This window comes from Aptenodytes forsteri, unplaced genomic scaffold (assembly GCF_000699145.1).
Source record: "Aptenodytes forsteri isolate BGI_AS27 unplaced genomic scaffold, ASM69914v1 Scaffold51, whole genome shotgun sequence".
In the NCBI taxonomy this organism is placed as follows: Eukaryota; Metazoa; Chordata; class Aves; order Sphenisciformes; family Spheniscidae; genus Aptenodytes; species Aptenodytes forsteri.
In genome coordinates this window covers 6074009-6098648 of record NW_008795495.1, presented here as the reverse complement: position 1 = coordinate 6098648, position 24640 = coordinate 6074009, and the positions used below count along the sequence as shown (strand labels likewise).

General features: G+C 35.8%; 1 protein-coding gene across 6 annotated transcripts in view; it reads left to right on the top strand.

Moving 5' to 3' along the window:
• Nucleotides 1-24640, top strand: part of RBM26 (RNA binding motif protein 26) — a 60110-nt gene that overhangs the window by 6670 nt on the left and 28800 nt on the right. For 2 of the 6 annotated variants that reach the window (XM_019472697.1, XM_019472695.1), the window contains exons 2-13: nt 6946-7064; nt 7615-7751; nt 8605-8693; nt 9299-9537; nt 11369-11629; nt 14196-14435; nt 16063-16230; nt 16580-16720; nt 17738-17849; nt 18659-18818; nt 20238-20402; nt 23988-24119. In XM_019472697.1, coding sequence (XP_019328242.1) covers nt 6946-7064; nt 7615-7751; nt 8605-8693; nt 9299-9537; nt 11369-11629; nt 14196-14435; nt 16063-16230; nt 16580-16720; nt 17738-17849; nt 18659-18818; nt 20238-20402; nt 23988-24119 — 1963 coding nt within the window. The remainder of the gene's footprint in view (nt 1-6945; nt 7065-7614; nt 7752-8604; nt 8694-9298; nt 9538-11368; nt 11630-14195; nt 14436-16062; nt 16231-16579; nt 16721-17737; nt 17850-18658; nt 18819-20237; nt 20403-23987; nt 24120-24640) is intronic. The other 4 variants (XM_009281736.2, XM_009281735.2, XM_019472696.1 and 1 more) reach the window with 4 other exon arrangements.

Here is a 24640-nt window from a genome sequence, read left to right as displayed (position 1 = left end):
TGGGAATTCCCCCCCCCCCGATGGTAAAAAGGTTATGTACCCTATAGTTAAACACTAGTTATGTAGTTCTTCCTTTGGGAATTTGCATATATTTGCCAAAGGTTTTCACCAGAGGGTAGACTTTGGAATACGAGATTTTTTTTTTTTTTTCCATAGAAAAGGCGTGTAGAAAACTGTGAATTAGTTCTATTGCCAAAAAGCTTAAAAAAAAATCATTTTCTATGTAATGGTTGAGTTGTTGTCTAATAACTATAAAATTAAGCAGCAGTTTGTTTTGCTGCTTAAAAATCTCACTGCCAGTGAGATTTTTAGCAAAATAAAGGATTATCTTCTTGTTAAACTGATTTCTGTAGTGTTCACTACAGCACCATAGTACCACATCTGCACCAAATACTGTAGATACTACTTCTAAAAAAAAGATCAGAAATAATTACTTTTTGAAGGCTCCAGTTCAAAGTGGCTACTTCACTTATTAAGAACTGACTTAAATGATGAATTGTAGCATGAGGAATTTCATAACAATGGAGATGTGTTTTTTTCTGAGAGGAAAATATCTGGGTTTAGATATTTCAGACCTTTCCTCCAGCTAATTAGTTACTACTTTAAAAGGCTTCAGCTTGGTATATATGTAGTATACCTAGAATATGTATCTTTACTCATTCTGTGCTTTGTCATGTTGGAAAAAGTTATTTGAGGAAGTCAGACTGGAGTAGGAGAGGCAACTTTAATAAGCTATTTAAATATGTTAATTTTTCAGGTATATTCTTATCAACGTCACACCTATCATTCTTGAGCCTGCTTGCCATTTTTTAATTCCTTGCATTTCTTCCTCCTTGGTTTAAGAATTCATCAGGTGTTGGGTGTTTTGTTTTGTTTTGTTTTTTACTGTCAGTGTGAGCATTGTAACAGGAGTCCTAGTGGCCTTATATTCAGTATTTACTTGGTGGAGAGCTCAGGGCCCTGTTGGGGAGACATGCCCCAAGTTCTCAGTTGGTAGTGGAATATTTAGTCCAGCAGAGGCTTTCAGGTCTGCCTTCCTTTTTGATACCTTTTACATTAAAAATACTCAAATAAACAGCATGTTTTGTCTTTCATTTTAATATGTATTTTTGTACTGATGCTTAAACGCATTCGTGGGCACTAACCTGGCAAAATAGGTCCTCAGCATACTGTATTCAAAGTTTGTGTTTATTCTCTCTTAAGGCTTGAGAGATATTTACTGTATGCTTCTATTCAATATCTTTTAAAATGGTTCTTACTCAATATTTATGTACAAAGCTATTTTGCTGGTTTAGCTTATCTGCCTTGTTGAATTACATTTAGCTATTTTGGCAAAGTCTTTCTAAGTCAGTATAAGCTCTGTTGTTAATAAGGGATTTTGTATGAACAGCTATACCAGTAACATTTTTTTGCAAACAACTTTAATATGTATTCCACATCCACTGAATTTGTAAGTTAAGGCTGATGCCTGTAATTGCATGGTGATTATAAAAAATCAAAGTGGGTTCTCGGAACATATTTAGTGTTTTATATTTTAAAATAGGTAAATCTGAGTATTGGAAACAGATAGATTGAGTGATGTTTAATGAATTGCAAAGTGGTGTTTAATGAATTCAAAAAAAGACTCTACAGAGAAGTGAGTCTTCTTCAGCCAAATTACTTTCCCCTTCTCAAACATTATTTAAAGTGTGTATATATATGTATTTTATTTTAAGGCTTAAATTTTCTCGTAACAACTTCAGCTTTCCTCTTCTGCTTTGTTTTCTTTATTTGAAATGGTAATTTCAAATAATGACTGCAAAACCAGATGAGAACAGAAACAAAGGATTTTGAAAGAGGGATTTTGAACTTTTCTGCGAGGTTTGTTGCAGTTGTGAATTCTTACTCCTACAACTGAACAAAATATTTGATTGGCTTTTACTGTCCTTTTTGAAGCTTTTCTCTGGTGGTTAGCAGTTGGAGGTACCCAGATCATTCTCTGAAGAACTTATAGAGCTCTAGCAAGAGAATTCTTCCATCTATGCCTGTATATGAAATACTGTTAATTAAAGCAGCATTACCAGAGCAATCTTCCTTGTTTAATATAGAGCAGTAGACACTGCATATTCTCTGCAAAAAAGCATTACTAGAGGTAAAAACATTTAGCATTACTGGTTAGGATCATATATTCAGAAAGTGGGTGTAAGGAAACATGCTGTGGTGTTTAATTGTAGCAGGCACTGGGATGTACTTGCTGCAGTGGAAATGAGTTCAGATTCCTTGTGCCAATTGGTTTTTGTTTGTTTGTTAAAGAAAACGTGAAAGCGAAAACAGGAGGAGAAATTTATGTGATTACTGATGCTTATTACTGCTTGTAGCACATGCCTACAAAAAGTTGAGGGGATGTGGGTTTCAAAGTTGAGAAATGTTGTTTTACATGTTTACATGTTTAAATGCATGCGAACATTCTTATGCTATAATTTGGCTACTAGAAAACCAAAGTAAATTTCTGTCACACTTCCAATGCACAGATTCCATTTATGCTCAGGTCTGTGACATACCGTGCCATATTCAAGTTAAGCTAAGGATTCAAACCTGTATCTAACAACTGAAAATGTGTATTATTCAGTGAACACTAGAATTGAAATATGAATTTATTTTTAATTTTGAATGCAACTTAGACTATTTGAAATTTGTAGGTACTATTCTGATTTTTCTCATTTTTCTGACTTGTCAATTAAGGACCTTTCCCTATTAATCTTATGATCTGCAAGAATATAGCGTGATATATACTGTATGATAAGTCCTTGTGCTACACAGTATATTTTGCTGCCATCAGCATGGGTGCCTTTCCTGTTTTCTTTAAAATGGCATCACTTAATAAAACAGTGTCAACTATAAGAGCATAAAATACAAGAGAGGTTTAGAAAAACTGATAAAGCTAGCTCAAAATGGGTGAAAAATCCATGTATGCACAACAAAGATACAGCAAGCATATCGCATATTATTCACACACAAAGGCTGCTATTCTGTAAGAAAATACTGTCAGACTAGAGAACAACATAACTTGTTTATCAGGAAAACTCAAGGCCCCTATAATCCAAACCAGCAGATTTTGACTAAACCAAAGGATGGAGAATTTATAGATAACATTTCAGAATTCAGTTTGAATGAAAAAGTAGAAAGGAATTGCTTTAAAAAAAGCAGCTCTCCCCCAAACAAAACCATTAACAGTAATATCCAGAACTCTAATGGCTATAAAGAACAGAAATTTTCAGGCAGACCTCCTGTATTCACAGTTCTGTAAAGTTTAAATGTCTTTTTTACTTCATGAGACCAGTTATTCCTCTCTTCCACCACTTCAGGTTGCTAGCAATTTAATTTTAGCATCATCTTAATTAAAAAAAAAAAGTCAAAATATTTCATGAGAGTCTGAAAAAGTAAAAGATCAGACTATAACCTTGTTAACTCTATCTAAAATACTAGCTACAGAAACAAGCATCGTCTTCACAATAGTGTGGAGAAAACAGATCAGTGTGGGGTTTTTTCAAGCTTTGAACAACAGATAGAGAAAAGGAGACTTCTGTTTCAAGTCAGTACATAAAAAGGAAGTCAGCCTTTCGCTGTGTAAAGATCATTAGCAATTTCATTTTAAGTAGTGAAAAGAAATCACAAAATCATACTGTCAATTTACAAAAACATTTTCTTCATCTCACTCTACCACAAAATGCATTGTATTCATTATTGCTTAATTAGCATCAATTTGAAGTAATTAGTCTGTTGTTCTTAAAAAATAGTATTTTTTGAATAGCCAAAATAAAGACTAGAGTTTTAACTTGAAAGCATGTAAGTACTTCCTGTGGTGTACAGGGGGATTTCTACACTGACGAATAATAATAATAGAGTTCAGTACGATTTATTGCACTGTTCGTATGTGGTTGTATCGCATACAGAGTGATAAATGCTAAGACAGTACCACAGGAGAAAGTGATTCTGTGTTTTGGAAATTAAAAGTACCTTTATGTACATTTTTATTGAGGATATTTTCTTGAGAGTATCTTGGAGTTGGGTGGATGGATTGAAATTCTGAGGTCATTCTGGGGTGGACAATATTGCTAAGATTTCCAAAATCATCGGAGGGAGGGAGGAAAGCACTAATTGTTAGTTATTTTTAAACAAGCTTTTTTTGTTGGTTTGGGGTTTTTTGTTTGTTTCATTTTTTTGTTACACCTTTTGGAGTCTAGGTGGCTTTCCAGACAAGATTTTCCATTTTCTACCCTGCTTATGAGAGAGGAATTACTTTAAACTGAACGTGAGGTTGTTGTATAGTCACTGCTGTAGGAGCTGGAGAATTAAAGTACATTGCAGTAGCTAGCAGCAGTGGGTTTTTACCTTATAGACTGACTGACTTTTCTTCTTTCACTAAATAATTTTGAGTGCATGTGTCATCATTTAAATCAGTTGTAGCAGATTTTGAATGGCAACAGCTGACCGCATTATCCGATGAGAACCAAATTTGTGGAAACTGAAATAAAGCAATTCAGCTTGTAATGTTTTATCTGATTTTCGTGGAGAATAGAAAGGAGAAGAAAAGAATTGAGGGTTATCATGTGAAAAGTGCCCCCTCCCCCCAAATTGTTTTCCTGTTATGACTATAGATAGATAATATGAAAAAAGCACACTAATTTTCTGAGGCGTGCATTCAGCTTGAAACTGGGAGAGGACTGAAAAATCTTCTGTAGTGGCACTGAAGTTGCATTAGGGAACAGTTAAAAAAAAAAAATTTGCAAATTCAATCATTGAGAAGTCATGAAATGCTGACGTTAGGGCCTCCTGGGGGCTGTACTGGACAAGAACCCTCGCTGCAGCCTATGACGGACACTGTTCAACATCGGGCTTTCAGATAATCTGCTTGGATGATGTGCTCAGGTGCTAGCAGTGTGAAAGAGACCGTGCAGTCCTATCGCTCTCGCTTTAGGAGGTTATTTATGTGCGTGCTTCCGAGATGACTTGGTACTTAGGCACATGTTCTTCTAGATAAAGAACTGTTAAATCTCTGTGGGGGCAAACTATATGTGATAATTGAAGGAGAACATTTTTGAAGAATTTTCAATCGGTGTGCAGTCTGTTCTTTGATTAACAGTATATTTTTGCATTTTGTCAGTTTAGTGTGTGCGGGTTCTTCTGGAATGTAGACTGATTGTGAACTCCCATCTCTTGTATCTATGAATAATGCAGACTAATACGGAATACTGTGGTATGTCCCCTAGCAGCTCAAGTTGGTTTTACAGCATGAAATTCTGCTATTGCCTGCTTTCTAGAGGATGCCGAGTTATGTTTGAAGCTTTGACCTTTAACTTCAGAGCGCTCTGTGCTGGGCCCAGGCTATCCAGAGGATCTCCTAAGGGTGGATGCCGACAGATCTGCTTCCTTTGCTTAGTGGATATGTTTGCATGGAGGATGTTGCTTGCTGTGGAGGAGATAGCTTCTTTGGAGAGAGGAATTAGGTAGCGCGATAAAGTAAAGGATTTGGCCCAGTGTCTAAAATACATGTCACTTAAATGATCAACATTCAGATTTATAATTAAGCTTCAGCATTGAAATGTCACTTGTTTTAATGTGGAAGAGATTGGGAACTGCAGTTTTATTCCATCATTGTGACTAGTGGACTTCTGTGCTGGAACAGTATTTGTGTGATACTCATATTTAGTGCAACTCCCTGACTGCAGTTTAATTTTATGTCTCAAGTTACTTTTGCTAGAGAGACTGTACAGTTTGGATGCATCAGTGCAATTTTTTTTTCCTCCTGATGTAGTTCTTTAAAACATGAGTATTAACTTTGATCACCACCCAAACAAGCTTGCTGTCTGTATCACATGACCAGTGTGCATGTGTTAAATGCTGCCTGGTTTTGTGGGGTCTGAGGTCTTCCTTTGGTTTGTGCTAAATAATGGGATTAAATGGTTTAAGAAAATGCTGCTGTTTTGCCTGATAAACCAGCATCTAACTCTTTCATTAGTTACTGGTTTTGAATTACGAAGTGTGAAATGGTTTTCTGTAGTATTCTTGCTTGCTTTGGCAGGTTTTACTCTGTAACACCACTACAAAGTTCATTGTACATTACTATTCGTGAAACTTCATAATAAAATTATATCGGTTATATTAAATAATGTTCTACTTAATGTGGGTATACAGCTAACTCTGTTCTAAGCTATTTGTTGATGTGCATGAGACCATCAGCTTCTACACTGAAGTGCTTCATACTTAATTTTAGATTGAATTTAAGATTGAATTTCGATGTCTAAAACGCATAATGATCCCCTAAATTTCACTTCATTGTCTGTTTACCTCTTATGGAGGTGTCCGTGATAATATTGTGTGAGCGCTTTTTCCTTAGGCTTTCGAAATTAAGATTTTTCAGTTAATCTGCTTTTTATGGTGTTCCCATGTAGGTAGTAATAAGATTCTTTAAGAACATATTTAAGAGAAAGAGTCTCTCCGAGAGTCTGAATTTTTTGTATAGCATAGATCACTTTTGCTGTATCAGTGTATTCATTTGTAATTAGGTAGACTGACTTTTCCCCATTAACAGTCACTTAGTATTACACTCAGAATTACTGATTTAATCACTGGGAAATTATGGAAGTATTTGTTGTATTTGTAATTGTTTTTAAGACTGTTAGGCAGTTGGAGCTGTTTCATTCTAAGTAGTTCTTTCTAGTTTGCTGTGAGGTGCTCGGTGGAATATTGTTTGGAAATACTCCTTTTCTGGAAAAGGAAGGTGATACTTAGCAATCTTACATATCTGGATTCTGTCTTAAAAAATACCCGTGAGTGTTTTTCAGTTACTTTGGTAGGAAAGGTTTTGGTCCTCTATATGTATTGGTCATACCAGTTTCAGACATTAACTTCTGTAATTCAATTGCTTCTAATTTTTTTTTTTTTTTTTAATTAATCTATTTGCAGATGTGATGCAGATCCATCTGCCCTAGCTAAATATGTTCTGGCTTTGGTAAAGAAGGATAAAAGTGAAAAGGAACTGAAGGCATTGTGTGTTGATCAGCTGGATGTATTTCTTCAGAAAGGTATGGTCTTTGTCATAACGATTAAGCTTGGGTAAAGAGTCTGTCTTGTTTAATTCGTTCAAACAATCTTTTACCATAAAATCGTGCGTTTATCTCTTTATTAACTTTGTTACTTCGAAGTATGTAATTCAATTTTTATGAAGTAATTTGTTTTAAAAAACAGGTGTATAGCACAATATACGTGTATTAGGTATACATTTTGTGTCTATTGGTATTCCTGGAAGAAAATTACAGATGTTAAGAATTATTGCCAGAATTAGAAGTATTGGAGCTCTGTATATATTCCAGAAATATTCTTCCAGATGTTTTATTAAAAGACATTAAATAATTCAACGATTGAAAACCTTTATGAAACGTTGTCATTATTGACATGTTTCTTGACTCTGTAAATGGCCTTTTTAAATATAAAATAGCAGCAGAGTATTTAAAAATAATACTCTTCATTGTTTTAACTTTTTGGTGAATGTTGTTTTTTTTATTATTATTATTTTTAAAGCAAATATTAACTGAAGTTTTGAGTAATGGATATTTGTACACTCTTTACTTTTAGAAACTCAGATATTTGTGGAACACCTGTTTGATGCTGTGAATACAAAAAGCTATCTACCTCCACCAGAACAGCCATCTTCAGGAAGCCTGAAAGTAGAATTTTTTCAGCACCAAGAAAAAGAGACAAAAAAAGAAGAGGTAGGCATTGATTTTATTTTAAATTTATGTCTTTTTTCCTCATTCCTGTAGTTTGCTTATGTGGTTCAACTTTGTGTTTATTTGTTTATTAATAGTTCCCAAACTTATACTACAGCATTAAAATGGGTCAGAAGATTTGTGCCTAGTATGTTGAGTACTGTTGCACAGTTTTTCTAAACATAAGTGGGTGCTTCAAAGGTAAACCAAAGTGGTTCTGACTAGGCAAATGTAAATAAAGTTATTTAGTGTAGGAGTTGCAGTACAACCTACATTAGTTCTTTGCTCGGGATTGCTGTTGTAGTTATGCTGCCCTTTAATTCAGCATAAATCCAGGCTGCCATTCCAAATGGCAGTCCTCAGTCCTCCAGCTGCTTGATCCAGATAACATCCTTATTCTGACACAAGTGTTTATGTTGTTCTTTGAGCCAGAAGAGTAGGTTTGTCCTTTTCAACAGCACATGAGAATGTTTAACCGTGATCTGAACCAGCTAACCTGCTGATGAAGACCTTACTGTGTCAATTGTTGAATACTCATGTCTTCCCAGATCTGTCACTGCACCTTAGTATGGATTTTTGTCCTCCTGTAGCAAAAGTAAATGTATTTTCAGTGCAGCACAGTAAGGATTGCTTATTCTGCTTTATTTTCTCCCAACCCGTGCTTTGAATATTCCTAGAAATAGAGATCTAATACATTATGAAGATTCTCTAATCGCATTAGATGCAAAAATGTTGTTTTAGTTCGTTACTGCCAACTGTGCTCAGCATTTTGAGTTTTTTGTTTTTATTTGATTGTGCAGAAGTCTCAGTGATAGTGTACTCATGCTTTGATCTAATGTATATACTTTAAATTCAGATAGTTAAAGAGGAAGAGCGAGAGAAAAAGTTTTCTAGAAGATTAAATCACAGCCCTCCTCAGTCAAGTTCTCGCTACAGAGATACCAGGTAATGAATTTTGCTTAACCTCTTGTATTATATCGGTAATCAGATGGATTTGGATTTTTATAGTGTTACTAGTTAAATATTTTCTTTCTGTATGGTCACCTAAAAAGCCTAAAAATAAGACTTCTGGCTTTTATGCATATGTAGTTAAATGGCGAGTATATAAGTGACAGCGTAAACTGTCTCTGAGTTGTGCACAACTATCACATTTGAGTTTTATGATTCATTTTTAGGTTAGATTTGTGGTTTATATTACAACACTTACTCTGCTCGGTATTGAGATTGAATTGTGATGATTTTAATTTAGAAGCCTTCCCTTCAGTAACTGTTACCTTTTTGGTGTTTCCAACTTGGGGAAGATGCAGTATTGGGCAGAAACAGAATTTTACATGCATTTTAAAATCTTACGGATGGTAAAAGTAAAATGCATAAACCAAATAAAAGAATTTTAAAAGTCTTCTGAGAATAAACAAAGGGCCATAGTTAGATTCCATTTGTAGCTTTTCTCTAATTTTCCTTTGCCATTTCTTGAGGTTTTTAATGGTAGTTAAAGTTTTACATTATGGCTTCATAATTCTTGTAATTAACCTACAAAATTACATGTTTAGAAGCCGTGATGAAAGGAAAAAAGATGAACGGTCTCGGAAGAGAGATTATGACCGAAATCCTCCCAGAAGAGATTCCTATAGGGATCGATACAACAGAAGAAGAGGGAGGAGTCGGAGCTACAGCAGGAGTCGAAGTAGAAGTTGGAGCAAAGAGAGATTGCGGGACCGGGATCGAGACCGGAGCAGAAGCCGGAGCAGAACACGAAGCAGAGGTACCAACAGTTGGTCTCTAAAATACGGTGAATGTTGCCTACAAACTTTAGACACTAAACTTAAACACTATGTTCAAGATGTACCAAAATTTCCTCTATTGTTCTTGTTTCTTTGTTCAAATTTAGCTTGGTTTTCTGTGGAAATAAGGCTTATGTGATTATGTTTTCAGCGCTTGTTTTCCCCTCTTCCCTCCATTCTTCTCTAATACCTTTGACTGTGTTGGCCACTTTTAAGCAATGTTTTAAGAGAGGCAGAAAAATCCGAATTAATTGCATTTCATTAAATTTTAGGAAACTCAGGGTCTGGTTTGGGAAGATACAGAAATTAATACCCATCTGTGGAGGTAGAACTGGCAGAAATTACCTGTTTGACAGCAAATGACTTGTCAAGCAGAATAGCACAGCTCTGTTCTTTTTGTCTTGTCCCCTCCTTGGTGTCATAGGGAGGGGCTGAAATCATTACAGTAAATATTTGCATTTGCACACATATCTGTAGAACTTAAGGCTTCAGTACAGTAGTTTTTCGAATTAAACTTCTTTAAAAACAAAGCTGTTTATTCAGCTGAAAAGAATGCTTTTTCACCCAATACTGTTACTGATAAATTGGAAAAGAGCATTGAGAGTCATTTTATATCTTTATTCTGTCTTAAATAATGTAGAGGTAAAAATAGTCTGGTTTAAGTCTCCTGTGTATTATTTTTCTTTCTATAGAATGAGCCTTGGTAACTCAGCCTTAAAAGTAGGAATACAGAGTTCCTGAAAATATGTGAGCAGATATTTTCCAAACAACTTAAGAACGAGCAGTTACATAGCATGCAGCAGTTTAACTAAAAGATTACAATGTGATTAAATCTTAATTTAAGGATTATTTTACATAAACTGCAATGGTAATATCTTATAGACAATATGTTATAGTGAAAGCTTTGTTTCTTTTTCTAAGCATATTAAGAAAAGCCTGTTTTATCCACACTTACCTGCCATCTTTAAGACATTTTTATTAATGTTCCTTTAATGTGGGGTTACTTGAGTCTGCCAGTTTACCTCATGACAGAGCTCTTCTGTCTTAATCTGGATACTTACTGTTTATTTATTAATGATTCTATGATTCTATTTGATGGTAATATTAGAAAATTAAGAGAATAGTTTGTATGTGTTCAGAATAAAAGGTTATGTTACTGCTGTATCTGTCCAGGAGTGTTCCACACCTGTCAAGCACTATTATTTCTCCAGTCATAACAAAGCTTTGCATGCAATAAATATATGCTTTTGAATGCAGATAAAATGAAGATAAACAACATGAAGATACAACAATAACAGTGTCTGGAAACATTAAAGATGTGTAACTTTTATGGTGTTTTCAAGCGGTGGTTACCTTTTTCTTGCCCATTGCTTCCCTTTATTCAAAATAACTTTCCATCTGAAGTTCTTAGAATATATGTATATCGAAGATGTACTCTGCCTCAAGTTAAATAGGGTTTCTGCTTTACTGTGGGTATAGCTGTTATTAAAATACCCCAGTGGCTGGCTATGTACTTTTAAGATTATTACTGTTCTGATTAAACCTTTGGAATGTAGAATCATGGAATTAGTTGAGGTTGGAAGAGAACTCTGAAGGTCCTTCTCAAAGCAGATAAACTGGAGCAGGTTGCTCAGGACCCTATCCAGTTGGGTTATAAATAACTTTGAGGGTGGAGACTCTACAGGCACTCGGGGCCACCTGTAGAACATTTCAATTATCATTTTTATATTTTGAGTTGAATTGATGTTCAGTAAAGATACTTAAACAGGTTAGCAGCTGCTTTTGGTGAAAATGTGCAGAAGGAATCATCCAATATAAATTTTTTTTTTTTTAATACAGAAAGGGATTTGGGAAAGCCAAAATATGATATCGATAGAACAGATCCATTAGAGAACAATTATACTCCAGTTTCTTCTGTGACAAATATTTCATCCGGCCACTACCCTGTCCCTACACTGAGCAGCACTATTACTGTTATTGCTCCTGCTCATCATGGAAATAACACTACTGAAAGCTGGTCGGAGTTCCATGAAGAGCAGCTGGACCACAACTCCTATGGAAGACCTCCGCTGCCAAAGAAACGCTGTAGAGATTATGATGGTAAGTCTGTATTTTTTTTAATTGCTTCCTGCAGTTATGATTGGCCACTTTCTGAAAAGATTGAGGTAATTTTCCTTTCTTTTCCTGATCTCCTCTAATACTGTGTTTTTTCTATTACACAATTCTTGAATGCAAATTTTATCCCACTTTTTATTAACTTAGCTTTTAGACAGCTTGCTTTATTAGTGTGTTTATAGTTTTTTAGTTACTGGAGTTCTTTTATATAGATGAAAAATAGTATGTTTATATTACAAAGTTATAAAAAAATCCAGTTTTACCCAGGTTTTCTGTCTTATGTCATGTTCAAGCCAAATACTGTATTTGATAGTTTTGACCATGATTAGCACCTTACTGACCTCATCATTTTTTTTATTCCATCCTATCTAAGAGATAATTTTTAACTAGAAAGGTCTAGAGCTGCAACTCTAGGCTCATGTTAACCCATTTTTTCCGTGTAGGTGTTCCTTAAAATTGGGTGGCTTTTTGTGCTTATCTGTGTCTTCAGCTATCATTTTGCATGTCTTGTGCCAAAATCCACACAAGAGGCTGCTACAGTTGGCAGTGATTTAGCTAAATTCAGCCAGTCAACCTGTTAGCTCAGAAGAGTTTAAATTTCCCCCTGAAGTTTTTTCTGAGGGTTTTTTTTTTGTTGTTGTATACCACAATGACAAGTTTAAGATCTAGGCCAGTTTACATTCAGAACTCTGATTAGAATAGAATTTATTTTTAAGTAAAGAAAATGGGAGGCTGAGCTCTTGAGTGTTGGCAGAGTTGTACTTGTGAAGAACAGCTTTGCCAGTCAGTATATGTCACAGCAATATTGTGGAGCAATTAGAGTTGTGAAAGTGTAGTTTTGTTTTGAAGTTTTCTTCTAATGCAAGCTGAGCTGCAGAACATTGTGTCATGGTCTCCCAGCTCTACAGGTTTTTTAGAAAGGAACAAAATGTGCAGGCTAGTATACTGTTGAAGTAACATCTGGAGGCATGACACTAGGACTTTGTACCTTTAATAGTCTGTCTTCTATAGCAGCTTTCCAGTTTCTGAATATGAAGCAAATGATAATGTGTTGGAAAACTGTGATATAGTTGTCCTCAAATTTTTACTGTTTTTTTGTTTTCCTTATGTTTCTGACCGTTACTAAAACCTCTCAGTAGATGTCTCTTCCATTTGCTTTTCACATGGCTGACTGTGTCTTCTAAATTTATAAGCTCATCTCTCTCTTCAGTGGCTAGCTGGTTTCAGCATACTGCTCTTCCTATCTGCACTTTCACATTTTCTACTTGAACCTCTGCAGCACTTCTGTTTTTCCTTAGCGTTTCAATGTATATGTTCTATAACTCTTCCTGAAGATGAGGTAATACAGACTGCTTTTCAGCGTCATGTTTTGAGGAAGTGGACACTCGGCTTCTTATTTTATCGGAAGACGTTTTGAACTTTTCCCCCATGTTGCATTGCAATGTATTGGTTTTTTTTGTGGGGGCTGTTGCTAAATAGATAATCACAGAATCATAGAATAGTTTGGGTTGGAAGGGCCCTCTAAAGGTCATCTAGCCCACCCCCCCTGCCGTGGGCAGGGACATCTTCAACTAAATCAGGTTGCTCAGAGCCCCGTCCAACCTGACCTTGAATGTTTCCAGGGATGGGGCATCCACCACCTACCTCTCTGGGCAACCTGTTCCAGTGCTTCACCACCCTCAGCATAAAAAATTTCTTCCTTGTATCTAGTCTGAATTTACCCATCTTTAGTTTAAAACCATTCCCCCTTGTTCTGTCACAACAGGCCCCACTAAAAAGTCTGCCCCTATCTTTCTGATAAGCCCCCGTTAAGTATTGAAAGGCTGCAGTAAGATCTCCCTGGAGCCTTCTCTTCTCCAGGCTGAACAACCCCAACTCTCTCAGCTTTTCCTCATAGGAGAGGTGTTCCAGCCCTCTGATCACTTTTGTAGCCCTCTGCTGGACCTGCTCCAATGTTTTACTTGCATGTAAAAGAAAAGAAATGGATGCATATTTGTGTTTGTTTATATCTGTATTTCATGTTTACATATGTATGTATATATATACATATACAATACATATATATGTAAATAACAAATTTTTTTGCTCTTACATACTCTTAATTCTTCCTGAAATAATTGCAAAAGAGAAAAAAGAATTGGAGTGAATTTTCTCATGTTGGAATTTTAAAATACTAACTTCTAACTTTAATAGGGGTTTCTCAATCCTGGTATCTGCACTTTTTACTTAGAAACACTGTGTTTTTGTTAATGTGGTGTCACCTAGATTTCATTGTTTGCTTTCGCAGTTTGTTCCAATTCAGTGCAGAATTAATTCTTCAAGAAAAATCTAACTCCTATGTTTATTCTGCTAGAAGGTCACTGCAATCTTCCTGTGTGCTGACTGTTAAAGTTAAATGGCCAATTTCATTTTCTAATATAAATTTCTGCTGGTATGTGAAAGTCTTAATTTGCAAACTGTTGCATTACATATAGAACATCTCATATCTACTCTGAATCAAACTACAGCTATTGAATACTAACAACAATTCCTTTTGGTTTTGATGTTTCAGAAAAGGGTTTCTGTATGAGAGGAGACATGTGCCCTTTTGATCATGGAAGCGATCCAGTAGTGGTAGAAGATGTGAATCTTCCTGGCATTCTGCCTTTTCCAGCACAACCCCCTGTTGTCGAAGGACCACCTCCTCCTGGACTTCCTCCCCCTCCACCAATTCTGAGTCCTCCTCCTGTTAACCTTAGACCTCCAGTGCCACCACCAGGCCCCTTACCACCTAGCCTTCCACCTGTAACAGGTAATTAAAAAAGATTAAAACCCATTTTTAGTAGAAAAGCCTGGATGTTACTTGAGTTGTATGCAGTGCAAAAAGCTGTTTTAAGAATGCCAACTATATTTTAGAAAGTTGTACTATGCTTTACTATGGCATAGCTTACCCCAAAATTAATTGGTTTTTATAGTAATTGTTGCATAGTTGATTGTTGTAAAATTTGCATGTTAAATGTGAATCTTGAATATGGAATAATATTTTAATTGTGTTTAAGCAAAAGCATGGCATGGCAAAACTCAGTTCCTTGAGTTTTATAAGAGAAGTTGTCTGAAACTGACCACTGTTAGAGAGGAAGGGAAAATCCTGGAAGCAACAGATATTTGGCATTTCAGTTGTAATACTACAAGAGAATTTATGACCACATCAAATTTACATCTGAAAACATGTCATTTGCAATTAATTTTGAAACTAAGCTTGTAAAGTAACTAAGAAAGAAAATTCTCCAGCTTGTTTACTCCTTCATTGGAAAGTACTTTGGCTCAAGTACTAAAAATTACGTGAAGACTTGTGTACCTGGCTGTCATTTATAAAATAGCAGTTTAGTATTCAGTTCCCTTGTGTGGTTTAAAAACTGTTACGTTAGTTTTATGTGATTATTCCTTTCTCTCTTTTTTTATTAACTTAGATATCCCACTTGGTAGAATTATTCAAGAACAATTGGTATTTGATATTGCTTGAAAGTTTCTCAAACTGTTTTCATTTCCAGTTGATAGTATATTTAAGTAAGAACTGAATTTATTTATTTCCCTTAGTATAGAGAGTAACTGTATTGCTGGAGTGATCAGTTCTGCCTCACATGCTGTTTCCAGATCTGTGTGGAAAGTCCAAATATGTGACTTTGTATCTTTTCCCAAAATGTGGTTTTGCCAATGATTAAATTGAAGGTCAGGCTTGACTGCTCTGCTTTGAAAGTGTCATGTTACCTGTTGGTTTAAAAAAAAAAAAAAAAAGCCTGCACCGGTCCTTTCTCCCGAAGGAGAGAGATACCACCGGGCTCTGGCAACCGGTGCGTAACGGTCCCTTTGGAAAGGTGATGTTGTTATTATTATTTTCCTGTTTGTTTAAAAAAAAAAAAAAAAAAAAAAAAAAAGTCAAACCAACCAACCAAAAAACCCCCTCAGTTTTAAGAAGGATCCCTTTGACTTTCTGCCAGAGTTGTAGGTATCTTCTTGGGTGTTTGGAAAAATAATTTCAATCAAGTTAGTTATTGTCATCATAGGATATTTTTGTTATACACTATTAAAAAATAGAATTTGTTTCTTTGAGGGGGTTTTGTAGAGCTTTGAAGATCTTCTGTTGGTGAAGATAAATACCAGCTTAGCGATCCAATTTTGCTTATAGATAGAAGGTGTTTAGAGAATTGTTAAACTATTCAGACGCTTTTCTCTGTACTCGAAGTTCTGAGTCATTTGCTGGTGGGCATGGTTTCATATGAATGAATGGTACAGCATTGTGTCTGTATATGTGCCCTCTCACCTCCTTTTTTTTTTTACATAGCCTTAAAAACATTTCTGGCCAATTTCCTTATGAGTTGAGTGTAATGTAAGTCTAGTGGATAGTAAATGAATGCAGTGTTTTCCTTTGTTTTTGACAGGACCACCCCCTCCACTTCCCCCATTGCAGCCTGCTGGCATGGATGCTCCCCCAAACTCAGCAACTAGCTCAGTTCCTACTGTTGTTACAACGGGTATTCATCACCAGCCGCCTCCTGCTCCACCCTCTCTTTTTACAGCAGGTGTAGTACTGAGGCTTTGCCCACAAGGTTTGCTAAATAGAATAACATTGATTCATACTATACTGTACTTTTTAGAGATTGTAATTTCATAGTTTGGGAGAATAAGTTTATATCATTTAGACTGTGACAGTAACTTAACACTCTTCTAACTTATTTCAGGACAGAAGTAAAATTTGCATGTAAAATGTGAATCTTGACTATGGAATAATATTTTCACTGTGTTTAAACAGAAAACTTGGCATGGCAGTTTTTTAGGATAGTTGTTATACAACTCTTCCATTGTAACTATATATTGTAATTAAATGAAATATTATATTTGCAACCTTAGGGGTTTTAACTGCAATTTATTTTAATTAGACAATTTCTTTGTTACCAGAAACGTACGACACAGATGGCTATAATCCAGAAGCTCCAAGTATAACAAATACTTCAAGACCTATGTATAGACATAGAGTACATGCCCAAAGACCAAATTTGATAGGCCTCACGTCAGGTGATATGGATCTACCGCCCAGAGGTATGCTCTCAAAGCTCTACTTATTTAGTTTAGCTGGTTTTCTTACATTAATGCAGATTGAGGCAGTTTTTGGAGAATGTAATACTGGAAAACATTGTATTTTTTTTTTAATCTTCTGGAATTAAGGGAAGTTTAATTGAATAGGGAATTATGCTCATAGTTGCTTTGTGTGTGCATTTTTACAGGTAAAATGAAATCACTTGCTAGAGTATTGCACAGTTTACACTTTGCTATAATAACTGATCACTTTGTACATCTTTTATACAGAAAAATGTTAATATTTCTGTAATGGACTCTTAGGATGATTTTTGCTGCGGAGGGGAGGGAGTCATTTTTATCTGGTAGCAGACAGTTACGCATGAGTAACCTTAACCTCATAGTTCCTATGGCCTTGAGAAGAAGCAACAGCATACAAAATGAGAGAGGAAGAGGGATAAAATGAATTTTTTTTAATGTGGGTTTGTTTACATTTGTATGTATTTGTATTTAATCTTATTATGTTTCTGTTGGTGTATTTTTGGTGAGGAGTCCCCCAATATGATCCCTGTTCTTCAGCAAGAGCCACTCCTTTCCCACCCCATCCCTAAATCTTGCTCCTAGGTGTTAGTGCTCTGGAGTACTGTACATTTCATATAATGAGCATTTTTGTGTGTGCCATTCAATAATAGAATGGAGGTGTTAGCAGAAATGGTGTGAGCCTCAGAGTATTGTATGGGACATTGTGAATCAGCGAGTGCAGTCATCTTGAGGCAGATGCCTTCTGTCACACCTCTTTTGTATTCCTTATGTATGATGTTACTGTGACAAAATGAAAGCTATTAGCTATTTTGATCTGTCACAGCATCTGTTGATAGTTAAGAAGAAAAGTCTGTGACCAAGATTTTATCCAGTTTGAACAACGATCATAGTCATTTCAAAATAAGTAGTTGTGCTTTTCAATGCAAATTCAGAATACCTTTTTACAATCAAATGCACAGAAAATAAAAAAAATTGTAAAATCTTTTCGTCTGTTTACAGAAAAACCACCTAATAAAAGTAGTATGAGAATAGTGGTAGATGCTGAATCCAGGAAAAGAACAATTGGTGCGGGGGATGGTGGAGTTCCTACAAAGAAGACTTGGTTTGACAAGTGAGTGCTCATTAACACGAGGTTGGCTTAATAGTTGAAATTCCGTGGAGCTCTCTTCTGTAATCTGAAACATATATAAATCTGTATAAATTGCAAGCAAGTTGAACTGTGAATAAGCTGACTGTACTAAAATAAATCACGCTATAGAGTGATCTGTATTTGACTGTCTTCTCTCAAAGGCAGTATAGAGATAGCTGAAGTTGCTTTGGATGATACCAAGATCTACTCCCTGAAAGCTGGAATGATCTAAGAAACAGAGAAGCTGCAGTGTGATGGTTGTTAGGGATGACTGATTTTAGTTCTGAAATGTGAACTGTATCATTGCTATTTTGGATTGAGTTACCAGGTATGTTACTGACAGAAGATACAGGGTGCAGTGCTTAGCGTCCAGATATACCTGGGGTGACAAAAGGTTGGAAGGGATTTTAAGAGATTACTGGGACTGAGGAGAGCCTTGAAGTAATAGTTACTTGAAACATTAGTGGGGAGATTCTGTGGAATGGCCAAGAAATAGTTTTTGGAGAGAAGCAATGTGGAAGCTCGGACTGACACGAGCAAATTATTGTGAATTATCTCACAGTTTTATGCGCTGGGGTATGCTGAGAGTATCGGTGGGGAAAACTGCAGGTATATGGGCCTGTGTGCTGTACTCTTCTACGCTTTTCTAAAATTACTTTTTTTTTTCCCTTAAGTCTGCAGATCTTTCTCTCTGTGTCTCATACATACATGCTCCTATGTAAGCATATACAATTTAACATTGTGTTTGCTAGCTTGCTATGGATTTCTGGCTTGATTTTTATTTGTTGCAGGCAAAATTTTAACAGAACAAATAGTCCAGGTTTCCAGAAGAAGGTGCAGTTTGGAAATGAAAATACAAAACTTGAATTGAGGAAAGTTCCCCCAGAACTTAACAATATCAGCAAACTTAATGAGCACTTCAGTAAGTTTGGAAACTTAGTCAACTTGCAGGTAAGAGTCAACAAAGAGAAGGCAGTATGTTTTGACTTAATGATAGAGGTAGTTGCTAAAAGGAGAATGCCGATTGTTTTTTAACTGGTTCCCTGCAACTGTTCTCATTATTTTCCCAGCTTGTCTCTTAAACATGATCTCATTGTTTTTAATGGAATTGTCATTGAAGAAGCAGAAATGAAATGTTCTAGTCTTCTTTTAGATTTTGAACAAATGTTTTCCTCACAGATAAAACTTTTAAGATACATTGTTTAAAACATTGAAAATTGATTGGAAATGTTTTTCCTTCACCCCTTTTCTCAACTTCGGATCTGATATCATAAGCTGTCTGTATTTTTTGAGATAAATTGTAAATACAGAAAACCTGTATTTCTCATCCAGAAAGCAGTCTCTGTGATATAATTGCTTTCTAGTCCCATAGTAGTGGTGGTTTATCCCTTATAATTACTTTGTAGTGTATCTGAGTGACCCACATTTCTAAACAGAAATAAGCAAACAATTAGAGAAAGATACAAAGGAGATGCAAAGAACTACGGCCTAACTTAGGTTGATGTTACATACTGGAGGCTGTATGTGTAATGTCAGTATTTCATATCCAGTCTCTAAGCTACTCAGTCTGATCTTTCATCGTGTTTCATTATCAACAGCAAGTTTCAGATGCTAGCTACTGTTTTTATGTACGCTTTCTTGTTTGCACTGAGAGGTTGAACGAAGGAGTGTAATATTTTCATGCATACTGATATAGTACAGAATAAACCTCCCATGCCTGTCTGAATGCTGAGGGAATTTAAATCTCTCTTAATTGCTCTTAAATATTGCTTAAGCCTTTCCATAGTTTGCCTAAGAATATGGGTGTATTAGCAGGCACTATGATTCCGTAAGGCAAGTAAAATTGTGTATGAATGTGTATAGACAGACAGATAGGCAGGCAGATATTGTAAGCTATGCTCTTTTTCCAAAAGGTATAATTTGGTCCTTTTGAAGGTGTCTAAAATAATATGTTAATGCTCAAAGGAGGAAAACCAAACTGAACTTTGTTGTCTAGCTCTGATACTAGATAGGATTATTAACTGACCCCTGTATTTTTTTGTAGCAATTTTCTTTACTTGAGTGATGCTTCCTCTTGTCTTTCACACAGCTACTCATATTTGCAATTAGAAATACTGTTTGACTTTAGATATTTTACTTCAGTTTGTTTTGGGTGTTTTAATTATTCTTAAAGTTTATTAGCTTAATCTTAAGGTTGTTTCTTGACACCAGGCTTTTCAAACAATTGTGAACGGGAAGTATTTATCTGCTGACCCATATTGGGTTTAAATTGTAAGCTTCTGAGCCTTGAAACTATTGATTTTATGATAATTGAGACATAAATGAAAATCCTACATGCAGTAAGTTTTGTTCTTCTGTTCTAAATCTTAGGTTGCATATCAAGGTGATCCAGAAGGTGCCCTTATTCAGTTTGCCACACACGAGGAAGCCAAGAAAGCTATATCAAGTACAGAAGCAGTATTAAATAATCGTTTTATTAAAGTTTATTGGCATCGAGAAGGCAGTGCACCGCAAATACAAACCACCACACAGAAGGTAAAGGATCCTCTAGACAGAATAGAGTCTGTTCTATCTAGAATGTTACGTAGAATATAATCTTTTAAACATTTTTAAAAAATGTTTATAGAAAGTTAACTAAGTACTCTTGAAATAATGAATATGTCATGTAATTCTTTTCCAAAAGTTACTCTTTAATTCTAGATTCTTTGACCTCAGATACAAGGTTCAGGAGTTGATTAGCAAGATAAGACTGAAGGTATTTAATGAAAGCCCTTCTGTGACTTACAGAGAATTCCACTCTGTCGTCATCTCATGTGCAGCAAGATTTGATGCTACTGTCTGCTGAATAACATCTATTTTGCTTTAACTAGTATAGGCTGTTTTTTTTCTTCTGGTGAGCATAAGAAAGGCAGCAGAGTTACATTTCTTTTCTTGGAAGATAATCTCCATTTTCTTCTAAAAGGTGCTGTTTTTTCCAGTCTCTTCCTTTTTCCTTTCCTGTTGACATGCATACTGCTATAGAAAGTAGCAGTAGAATTTGTTTTACACAAAGGTACCTATATGTATATACAGATATACACACACATATATATATGTAGAGAGAGAGGACATGGAAACAATAGTGTAAGAGGAGAGCTGCATTGCAGAGACTAATTTTGTGGAAATGGATCAGAGACATTTTACATTTTTAAGTGGAGAGGGAGGTGCTCATCTCCCTGGTATCTAGTGACAGGACGCGTGGGAGTGGTTCAAAGCTGCATCAGGGGAGGTTCAGACTGGACACTAGGAAGCATTTCCTTACAGAGAGGGTGGTCAGACACTGGAACAGGTTTCCTAGAGAGGTGGTCGATGCCCCAAGCCTGTCAGTGTTTAAGAGGCATTTGGGTAATGCCCTTAATAACATGCTTTAACTTCTGACTAGCACTGAAGTGATCAGGCAGTTGGACTAGATGATTACTGTAGGTCCCTTCCAACTGAGCTATTCTATTCTACTTTTTTGAATTGAATTGCGCAGTGGAGCACCTATTGGGTGCATCGGCATACTTTTGGCTACATTGGCATAGTAGCATTGGCAACTTTTTAAGAATATGAAACGGCAACTGCTGTTGTGGAGCTTAGATTCGTAACCTGTGGCAAGCCAAATCAGATTTGTTAGCAGGCCTAGTGGTTCTACTCAAATATAAGGGGAAGCCTGGATTCTCCCAGGTTGTGTAGGTTATTGGATAGAGAGTCTTGTCGGTTAGCTCCTGGTGTAGCAAGTCCCTCTAAATACTTGTGAATCCTGCTTTATTGGATTTGCTGTCAGTGTGGAACAACACATTCTACACTTAGAAAATATGAGGCAGGCTCTGTAGAAGAAACGTTCATTTATTTTTATAAAATGATATAATGAGCAAATGAGGATTCTTTCAGTTGCTGCTCTTAAGTTTTGAATTCATTCTTTCTCTGGGTGGTGTATGTCATCATCATTCAGAATCAACGACCCAGTTTTTCATAGCAATACTAATGTAGGGCGTTTTAGGCAAGTTTCCTTCCTCCCCTTCTTTTGTAACAAATGCCCCACTTTTTATCTACAAAAATGCAGTTTTAACAGCACCTGTCTCACTATCTCCCCAGTTATCATCCTTTAGATTCGAGTTTGGAATCAAATTTAGAAATATCCTCGATGCTTGATCTGAACTAGTGCTACTCAAAATGGTATTTATTTTCTAAGCTTGATTTACATCTGATCAGCCAGAAGAGGGCAGTGGAGTATGTAATTTGCATTCATACAGTCATTACCTTGCCTGAGAAGGATAGCTTGAATAGTTACTGACATCAGCTTATTTGCTCATTATACTATCCAGCTTGGAGTATTAACTGTGTATTTCCAAACAAATATCTGATCTGTATATTTGTTATTTTGCAAAACATCAACTTAAAATAGTCTTGCAGCTTTTAGTGTTGTTACTAGCTTCCCAGCACACCAACTTTGGCAAGTTAACCTTGATGGTTTGAGCATGAATTCCTCTTGGTACCAGGTGACAGTATTAAGCATTCTCACTTCACAAAGGACAGCCTTTCATCATGTGTCAGGAAACTACAATTTGAAGTCTGTTATGGGTGACAGAGGGCACACAGTGACAAGAAAAATTTAAACAGGAAATTAAAATTTGAAGTGCAATGCTTTCATCTTCCTGTACCCCAAAATGTAACAATTATCAAATTGTTGAGTCAGTAAACAGGTATTTTTAATTCATAAGCCTTTCCAGGAGCATGAATATTTACTTCCCTTTTCATTGAAATTAATAATTGGTATCATATCTACAAGTAGTATGGAAACTCTTTTCTTATAGTACTTCACATACTATAAGTATTTGAATTTTTGTCAAGATTTCTGGTGTATTAATTAATTACAGCTGAATTAATATCACCTGTGTTTATAATGGTTTCTGGCCGGATTTTTTCTGTGTCAGGCACTAAAGACAGGCTTCTGAATTTTTTTCAGAGTAAAATCAGTTGGCTTTTAAGTTGCCCATTCAGTAGTATCTAGTCTTGCACTATTTCTTGACCATTGCTGTTTTCTCAGCAGGATTACTTTGGAAAATTCTTACTGTGGAAATTCTGAAAGGAGTGGAAGTACTTAGTAAAGATGGTGGGAGTCAACCATAATAAATCATCAAATAAAAGGCGTCTGCCAGGAAGCAGAAATAATGTGCTCTCCACATCTGTGGTAGATAAAACAAGAAGTACTGGGCTTAAAAGGCAGCACAGGAGATTTAGGTTAGATATTAAGAAACATTTTCTAATGCTAAATGATACTGAAACACTTTTACCTAGAGAGGCGATAGGACCTCTTGCACTGGAAATCTGTAAGAACTAGATAGATAGATACTGTCAGTAATGGCTTAGGTGTAGCTGACTTTGCCCTGGAGTGGAGGAATGGATTAGGTGACCTCCTGAGGGTCATAAATATGAGAGGAAGCTTGCTTGGAAGCGTATTATTTGGTCTTAAGTGTTTAGTGTTTTTGTCAAAGAAAAAAAGGCAAGGTGTTAGCTATCAGGGCATATCCATGGTAGGTTCAAAGATTAGCTGCTCTGTTTTCTTTTTCCTCAGTCCTATGAATGCGTGTCTCCATATCCTTCTTTCTTTTTCTATTTTGTCCAAGTTAAACACATAGGAGATGAAAAGTGACCTATCGCTGTAAAAAGCAAGAGTCTTTATGATACAAGTTTGTATTATGCCTTTCTGTAACTAAATGGTTGATGATGAAAGATTTGTGAAAGGAATTAGAAGACTGCTCATTACTTTTTGTTCAGTTCTAACAGGTGGAAGTTAAGGTAGTCTAAGCAGACATGATTAATAGAAATAGACCAGAGTAGTTTGATCAATTCTGTGAGCTACAAGTGCAAAATAGATGTTATCGCTGTATGCACTACACAAATAGTCAGTATAGCATCCTAAATCTCATTAAGTGTTTATTTTTGCCATCAGGTGAAAAAGCTATTGATAGAAAGGAAGATGTGTAAATCTAAATGCCATTGCAGCAATTTCATTGTGTATTTATTGGACTACATATGTAGCAGCCTTTTGTTGTTAATATTATGATGTGCTTTTTTGGGGGTTGGGCGGTGTTACAGGTAATACAACCCTTAGTTCAGCAACCTAGTTTACCAGTAGTGAAACAATCGGTCAAGGAGCGCTTAGGTCCGGTACCTGCAAGTAATATTGAACCTGCAGAAGCACAGAGTGCCAATACAGAAGTCACTCAGGTATGTATGATTAGTCAAAAAATTAGTTGCACGTTTTTCTTTCTGTAATACGTTCCATAGTGTATGAATATATCCGTTACAGTTACTCATATAGTGCAAGTACACATTTACTACTTAGAAGTGCATCTAATTTGATTGTGAGTGATGTTTTGATATTAAAGTTTTCCTCAGTGCAATGATATTTGGCTTTCTTACCCAAGCATGGTACTTAATTTTTAGTATCATAGCTTTTTAATTAGTTTAAAAAAAAAAACAAAACAAAAGACTGAAAATATTTCAGTAATGTGGTGTTAAATTGCAGTTTTCAGATTTCAAAATAAAGTTGGTTTCTATCCAAAGAACTAAAAGCTACCCTTTTTTTATTATTATATCTGTTAAACAGCTAAAACCATTAGAGACTGATGGTCAGCAGCTAGAAGTGTTTTCAGTATTTGTACGTCACCCTTAATACAAGGAAGAATGTAACCACATATCTCATTATTAGCATTGTGCCATTACTTTAGTTTTACCTCTGAAAAGGA